At 48.8% G+C, this 8477-nt stretch overlaps 1 protein-coding gene across 1 annotated transcript; it reads right to left on the bottom strand.

Moving 5' to 3' along the window:
* Window positions 1-3801: 3801 nt before the first annotated feature.
* LOC124234583 (neuroblastoma breakpoint family member 6-like) lies at window positions 3802-8470 on the bottom strand. The gene is made up of 3 exons (XM_046651923.1): window positions 7817-8470; window positions 7338-7512; window positions 3802-4984 (listed from the first exon to the last, which is right to left on the bottom strand). The coding sequence occupies exons 1-3, from the start codon at window positions 8121-8123 to the stop codon at window positions 4963-4965; spliced, it is 504 nt and encodes a 167-aa protein (XP_046507879.1). The 5' UTR covers window positions 8124-8470; the 3' UTR covers window positions 3802-4962.
* Between the last annotated feature and the right edge of the window lie 7 nt (window positions 8471-8477).

Here is an 8477-nt window from a genome sequence, read left to right as displayed (position 1 = left end):
TCTGTCTTCCAGCAAGAACCCCCAGAGGGCTCTCACCAAGGAGACATGTATCCCTCATCGCCCTCTCAGTCTGTGGTGGTCTGTGGTGGCCCCTTCCTACCTTGGTTTGGACAGCGTGTGCGGTGGGGGCGCAGGGGCGGTGGATCAGGGAGGAGAGGGAAGAGGAGCAGAGGGAGGAGAGGAGAGGATGGAGAGAGTGAGGGAAAAATGGGTGGTGAGGAAGACAGCGAGGAAGGGCGGGCGAGGAATAGAAAGGGATGAGAAGGACGAGGAGGAGAGGGAGGGGAGGGGGAGGAGGAGGAGAGGTACCATGGAGGAAGGAGAGGAGATGGAGGGAGCTGGAGAAAAGGGGTGGTGAGGGAGACAGCAAGGAAGACGCGGGGGGTGCGCGGGCGCCAAGAGGAGGAGGGAGAGGCACTTCTAGGAAGTCCCAAGTCGTGTTCTGGGGATCGTCAGAGCTCCCAGGGCAGTGGGAAGAGGGCAACTGCAAAGAAAAGGAAAGGAACTTTTTCTTTCCTGCCAGATAATTTACCGCAGAGCAGGAAACTCTAGTGATCCAGGCAGAGCAGGTGGATTTCGGGGAAGCCTAAAAGCCCTTCCCTGTCGCTATGATGGATTTTATCTCGTTCCCCGACGTGCGAACCCAGAGAGACGGCAGAGAGCACGGGAGTCAGGGCGACCCCTCCGTCGCGGAGGAAGCGCACTGGGGCCGGGGGGAGGGCGGCGCCCGGCGGCGCGGGTCCCGGGCGCGGGGCCTGGAAAGGCCGTGCGCTCCCCGGGCGTCCGCTCGGTGCCTTCGCCGCGCGCACTCAGGACTCGGCCTCCAGCGACCCGAGGGCACATCTCAGCGGGACTGTCCCATCAGGCCGAGCCCCCGCCGCTTTTCCTCCAGCGGCCCGCAGACAGAGGGTCCCCTGGAAAGCAAACTCGCGCCTTAGACGCGGAGGGAGGGGGACGCGGTGTCCCGCCCTGTGTCCCCCTCCCTCCTGCTTTCGGGAGAGGAAGGTTCCGTCTTGGGAAGGGAGCTCCGCGTGCCGCCGGCCGCTCTGGGTCCCCGCATCCCTTCTGCTTCTGCCGCCCTTTGCGCCTCCCAGCCATGTCCCTGCGCTCTTCCGCCTCTTCCTCAGGCGGCGGGGACGCGGGAGGCGGGTTCTCTCAGTGGCGCCGTCCACAGGGACAATGCAGGCATATCAGGGTGACCGGAGCCTGGGGTGCCCCTGCGGCCCTCGTGCAGCTCTGCCCAGCCGCTCAGCATCGGAGGCCTCTGCATCGCCATCAAGGGACCCAGCGACCGAGCCAGTGCCACCCCGTCGTCAGGGTTACCCCGGGGCTTCAGGGTAAAAGGCAGAAGCTGCGTCCACTACATCCTGGACCACGAGGAGTGTTCACACGACTGATGGTCCGTTCGTGAGGACATTGTAGGTACAAGAACCTGTGATCGCGCTAACTGGGTCATTACTGACTGTGTCTTAGTTTTGGGGTGGACAGGTCGAGACCTGAATTGGAAGTACTGTAGTTTATTCAAATAGTCTATTTTATTCAGAATTTTAACATATTCTAGTCTAACTTGTTCAGATCTTCTGCAGAATTTCTAGCTCCTGAGTCTCCATTGGACACTAGGACTGCTGTTGGGCTGAGCTTTGAAACCGACTCTGGGAAATCTCATCCTTTCCTCCCAAACTCAGCCAGAGAGAGGAATCCTGGCTACAGACTCCAGCCTCTGTGGAGACCAGGAGTCCCTGATTCACCTCCACCCGGGCCGTGGAGGAGTTTGCAGATCTGAGTGTCAAGGCTAGACTATTTGGAATATACTTTGTTTGGTTAGATATGAGTTGCAAACCATATAAAACCGAATTAAAGTTTTAACATTTGGCCTTTAGACATGGAAAACACAATGTAACAAATGAACCTAATTGTGCAGAAATGTTATAGAACAACCAAATGGATTAGAACTATTCCACGAGACTTTAAAACAATAATTTATCTATACCCCAGGACAGTAAGAAAACCAAAAGCTACTTTTCTCAATCGTGTTGCTGCTATCATCTTTATTCGTGTGTCTGTATAATGTGGGAAAAGCAAACGTTGTGGGATATTCTAATTCTACTACTCCCTGTGTCCTTAACGCACAATGCTTGGTGTTAGAGGAGGAGATTTAGATGAAAAACAAACGTTCAGTAAAAGCCCTGTGGTTCTCAATTCGAATTGGCAGTGTTTGCGAATCTATTTGAAGCAACTGGTATGAATTAAAGGTCCTCCTGGAAGAAAATAGGACCTCAGAATCAGAACACGCCACGCCTATCCCCCCAGACCTTATGTCCGTTAGAATCGCCCCAAAGAGAGAGACCCAGACCTGAGAAATCAACTTAGCCACTCAAAGCACCCAACCTTCCTACATAGAACTTTGGTTTCTCGTTCAGGGAAACTTAGGCATGTTGACATGCACATCACACAGCAGACATGTGTTCCAAGGTGACAGAAGAGAAGAACAGAAACAGAGAGTCAAAAATTTCAGCTCATGAAAGGATTTCTCTCCAGATCAATCACACAGCATAGGAAAACTCTAAAATGACATACAATGAATCTGAGTTAAACGTGCCCAACAAAGCATTTGTACACACGAACAAAACAAAACCACATAAGAAATACACAACTCAAAAGAGAAGTGGACAAGAAACAGAAAACGAGAAATTAGACTTGGCAGAAATTAGGGAAAAATGGGAGAAAAAGAAAATTCTCTGAAAAGTAGGCTAAATGACAAGGTTCATAAGGGCAACATATTTGTCTAAAAATACTATAAGGGACACAGAATAAAGAAATGGAAGCATCAAACAGAAGAGAAATGAAGAAAAGATGCTGCAAAAGGATCAGAGAGAAAGTCTAGATCCCGGGGAGAAACAGAACTGGGGTGGTCAACGCTAAGACCTCGCCTCCTGGAACTGACAGATTTAAAGGGAAGGAAACAACTTCCTGCGAAGCTCCAGACCCCTCTCTGCTCCTCAAAGAAGCCAATTCACATACAATAGAGAGAAAATCAATCTACGTCTACACCTCAACAGAACAACAATGCGGGACAATACCCTATAAAAACTCAGTGACAGTCATCGTGGGCAAGTACTTCATAGTCACCCAGCTGTCCCTGTGTCAAGGCAGCAGAAAAGAGTGTGGCACATACAACGCTCAGGGAGTCCTGCTTCCATCTTGAGGAGTCTTTTCAGGATGAACTCCACCCAACAAGAGAGGACTGAGGAAATTGGGACTTTTGAACAGCTGGTCATCATTGAATGTATTTAACTGTAGATCTAAAGCAGAAATCTGGAAGGGGCCAAGGGGAGAAAAACAGTGTGTCAATGGTATTCCTTTAACTGGGCTGAAATAATTCTATGAGAAGTGGCCAGGAAGGATGGAAGAAAAGAGAAAAACAGAACAAATGTCCTGGATGGTCACAGTGGTAAAAGTTTGCAGTTGAAAGATGTCATTTCAAACTCGTAAAGCAATTATTAGAAGTTTGACAAGTTAGTAAGGGACTAAGATATCAAAAACACTTAGTGAAATATACAGCACTAGCTACGCAGTTCTTAAATATCAAATGAAACACACACACAGAAACATGGAAACAGAAAATAGTAAATACCATCTACTACAGGTGGGTAATACAGCCTAAAACGTATGGGAGACTGTAGGACGTAACTATGAAGAAGAGAGAGAAGAATGTTTATCTTAATTTATGTTTATATCCACCCAGTCAGTCACGATGATGCTGATTATAACACTGAATTTAAAAAATTCATGAGTCCACAGTGACAGTCAAAACAAAAATTTTAATAGCATACAAGGGGAAGGAATGTTCTTTTTCATGGCACAATGCCAACAAATACAAGGCTATAGGTATGAACGGATTAGAAAATTTCCAATGTATAAATGCAAATATGCTAATCGACATACATCAGGGATCATTAAGGATGGTAAAATATTTAGAGAAAGATCTTTAGAAAAGAGGATGTTCACACACTCTCAAAGTACCACTCACCAAATTACTTACTCATTATAGAAAGGAAAAAATGTGCCCTTACAATGAACAGATCTCGTAGGCCCCTCCATAACAACGTGACCCATGCTAGTACGGCAGTCACAGTGATGGACACACCGGACATTCTTAGTCTCCAGGTGGGCTCCACTAGGAAGCACCCAGCACTAACTACGTAGGGCTCTTGGCAAGAGGGTCGGCCTGAGTTAGTCATGAGGAAGTGGTCAGACCAGTACACAATGTAGACCATTGAACCAGACAACTGTCCTGACCTCTACAAACAAGGCAATGTCACCGCCACCAAAAACAACAAAAGGTGAGGAGAGGTTTTTGGATCCAAAGGACTAAAGAAATCTTTTTAGTCGTTTAGCAGCCCAAAAGTCTCTTCTCCTTTTTGTTATCTTACTTGTGGTGACGTTGCCTTGTTTGTAGAGGTGGGGCCAGTTGTCTTGTGCAGTGGTCTAGATTCTGCACTTGTCTCAGGACTACCTCATGACTGAATTCAGGCTAAACGTTGTCACCATAGCACTACATAGTTAGTGCTGTCTGTTCCTCGCACAGCCCAGCTGGTGGCACAGAACGCCCGGTCTGTCATGTTGTCTTTTGCCAGTTGCTCCTGATTCTGCTGATGTGCAGGACGGGAACTGAGAGCAGCAAGGGTTAAGGTCTCTCATAACCGTGTGTGGGTCTAGGCAGTGGTCTCCTCAGTGACTTAGCGCAGTTGGAGGCCGAAGGGCTGGCATTTTTCCCATCAAAGCAGGCTTTGCAGTAAAAACCTTGGAGAGTGCTTTGTGGTTGTGATGTTGATCTTCAGCATAGGATCCCTTCACTGTTCTGTTTGGGTTTTAAATTGATTTGCTGTTTCAGATTTTTTTCATCAAGTGAAAATGGTACTTTTTGTGATGCGGTTTCTTTCAAATCAGGAATATCTTTCCTTAGTTCCAGAGATCTTGGTATCTGAGAGACAGAAAGAGAAAATAAAAATGAAATGTGAGTCTTTGCAGGTCCCAATGATAGCTGAGCCTGGAGGGATGGCTATGTGGTGACAGAGGCCAGCAGGACGCTGAGCTCCTGTTGAGGGGAGGAGCTGAAGGAGGAGCACAGGCCGCTGAAGGGGAAAGTGAGAGCCACAAGGTAGAAGAAACACCTCCCTGCACTTCCATCCAGGCTGTGGTGCAGCATCGAGGGACACCCTGTCCTCACCCCACCAGGAGCCTGGTGACATCCCAGCTCAGAGCGGCTGCAGAGCCTTAGCCAGAGCCCTACCAGCCTTTCCTCAGCAGCCACTTCACTCCTGAAGCCCCTCAGTCTGGAGCAAAGTGATGGCTTTCCCACACCTCCCAGGGAGGGATGTGCTTAGCATCCACCCCCCACATTCAGAAACAGACTGCTGTCGGAACGAGAGGACCCTGGGCAGAGAAGCACACCCTCTTTAACTCCACGTCCCAGTGCTCTGAGGAGGAGGGGCACAACGCTTGAACTGGAACCCAGGCCTCAGGCCCTTTCCATAATTTGTGGAAGGTGAGAGGAAGGGCTCCGATCTGGAGGTGTCCACAGACCACAGACACTGTTGCATCACTTTGGCTCAACGGGAAAAAAGGGTTTACAGAGAAATTCTTCTCCAAAGAGACTGAGGAAAGAACCAAAAAAGGAGAAACTCAAAATGGAATTAACAAAAAGAGAGCAGGGACGGTAACCATGGCCTCATGCATTTTCCTTCATTCTTTAGCGTTGATTCCACACAGGATGCACCTTAGGGCATTTCTAGGAATATTCTCAACATCTAGACCAAAAACTCCGAAGGGGAAGCATGAGGCACCTGGTTTGACTATGTTCTCTCCCACCCCACCCCTTTATTCCCCACAAAGCACTGCATAGGGCAAGATTCTCCTTTAGTCTTTTATGCCAGTGGAGAGAATGGCATAAGAAGCATAAACATGCAATCTTTTCCTGACTTTCAGCTGTTACTATTACGTTCTCTTTAAGGGAATGAGCATAAAGATTCTCTTTGGGGCTTTTACTTAACGACAAATATTGATCAATACTAAAATTCTCAAACTGTAGTGCTGAACGCATGGGACTTGAAATCAATTGCATGGAATAGGAACTTCTAGTTTTATATGAAAAATATTAAAGAAAATACTAAATTTTATTGTGCGTAATAAGGGAGGTATTGTTTTCTGTGCACTGGGTTTCAATGAAATGCTCGTTTCCTGTTTTATCTTGTCTTCAGAAAAGTTGGAGAAACTCTCCTCAAAGAAGGGAGGTCAGAAGTCTAATCCATTCATCTACCTCTTTTATCTTCTCACTTTTTTCCACGTTGTACAAAGAGTGCTGTTGAGAGAGGCATACAAATCCCCTCAATGGCTGATGGATATTCAGGCTTTTTAATGAAGCAGCCACACATTCTGGGCATTTCTATCCTGAACCTGAGATCATCGTAGAGGAATGGTCCTTGTCACGTCTAGCTGCATGTTAGAATCCCTGGGGAGCTTTTGAAATCTACTGAAGCCCAAACCCCACTCCTGACAATTTAAATGAGAATCGCCAGGTGGGAGGTCAAGGCACTGATCTTAATTAAATTTTCACCAGGTGCTTATTACAGGGCAGTGTTAATGCCAGCTCCAATGAGGCCCTGAGGTGAGGATGCTGAGTCCCTGGAAGCCCCATGCACATTAGCACAGGCCTGCACATGTGGGCCGAGGAGAAAGCTGGCTCCAGGCCAGTCCAGCACTCCCACCTGTGACCCAGGTTCTCATTTGGTTTTTGTCATCTGGGCTCTTTGTCCTCAGTTTTAACACTTCTTCTTCTTCTTCACATGGAGAGGTCCACGGTTAAGGGTTGTCCTAGGTCAGATTCCCAAAATGACTCAGGAGGAGGATCCATGTGTGAGTGACTCATTGAGAAGAAAGAGGCAGTGGAGTTGGGGAAGCTGGGAAGGGAAGGCAAAGAAATGAAGAAAGTGTGTGATTTCAGGCAAAGTGCCTTGTGTTCAGCGGCATCAATGATGCTCTTGTGATGAGGAGGACCATGGGCTCAGGCTTGCCCGTGGCTAAGATGAAAGCAGAGAGGGAATATCAGGACAGCAGCGGCAGGGACACAGCAGAGTTCAGAGAGCAAACGAGATGGAGCTGGCAGGGCCTGGCAGGGTGGCAGCCCCCATGGAAAACAGAGGGAAGGCCAGACAGAGGTCGCATCAGCTGTTGGAGTGAACAAATGAGGAAGAGAAGAGACAGCGGGAGATTGAGCTAGAATCTTAGCTAGAGAGCCATGAGGCATAAGTGCATCTAAGAGCCACCGATGTGATTACCTCAGCACCCTCAGCTGAAGGCTGGGGAAATTGCATGTTATCCTCCACTTGTTGAAGAGCAGTTTTCTTTTGATAATCTTCTGTTTCTGGGCACTTAAGGCAGCTGAGCCCTCAAGAGCATCACCCTCCAGCTTGGGAGGTTTCTTTCCTCTGAGGGAAGCATCGAAACCCAGTCCTGAAAAATAAAACCACAGCCAACAGGATCCATTGTTATTCCTGATCGTACTGGGACTTAATCCTCCACCCAGGAGGGACATCAAAGAAGCAGAGTGGCCAGAACAAGAAAGACCACTGAAAGTCCATGGGTGAGGTGAGGCCAATGGCGACACTTTCATATTTTCTCTTTCTTTGATCTTACTCACACTACCCAGTAGTGATGAGATTGCCAGGAGGTGTGGGAGAGGCCCATCACCTCCCCGCTCCCACCCTCTGACGACTAACAATGGACCAGAGCTTCGTATTCCCCTTTTCTCTCTCACCTTGGAAGAGCGGCCACTGATTTCTGAAGGGACCGTGGGCTCTAAAGCTCCAGGTGGTGGAGCAAAGGCCAAGCCTGGCTTTGCCGTCACCACAGTCCAACTGGTCCAGCTGCAGCAGCAGATAACTGGTCACCTGGGTGCCTGGCTGCAGCTGTGTCTGTGAAGCTTGCAGCTCTGGCCTTTGGAAACTCCACTTTGTCCTCAAAGGCCCTCGGTGACCGGCCTCCAGGGTGGGAGCTGAAAGGAGAAGAGGGCTCAGTGGGACCAATCCCAGGTTTCCTTTCCTCAGCCCTGGGAGCCCACCCATTTCTAATGTCCATGCCTGTCAGTGAGACCACCCAGCGACCCAAAGCAAAAAGGCAGCCCTCATGTACATGAAGGAGCTGTCAGCTTCACGTGTGTCCCTGGGGATGCTGAGATGGCAGGTGACAGGATGCAGTGTCCCAGAAGTGAGAAACCCACTGAGTCCAGAGGACTTTGGATGGAAGGATGAAGTCATGCCTGTGAATCTGTTCTCATTAACTTAGTCCTATAGCTTAGAGAGGAGGTTCTAGAGAGGCCTTAGGACATGGGGGAGAAAGCGATGTTGATGTGTACCCACAGTATAAAAGAACAGGGAGAGAAGTACGGCCACAAGTCTTCAGGTCCGGTAGAAGACACA

This window comes from Equus quagga, unplaced genomic scaffold (genome assembly GCF_021613505.1).
Source record: "Equus quagga isolate Etosha38 unplaced genomic scaffold, UCLA_HA_Equagga_1.0 921_RagTag, whole genome shotgun sequence".
Taxonomy (NCBI): Eukaryota; Metazoa; Chordata; class Mammalia; order Perissodactyla; family Equidae; genus Equus; species Equus quagga.
The sequence above is the reverse complement of the archived record's forward strand: the minus strand, read 5'-3'. Positions and strand labels throughout refer to the sequence as shown.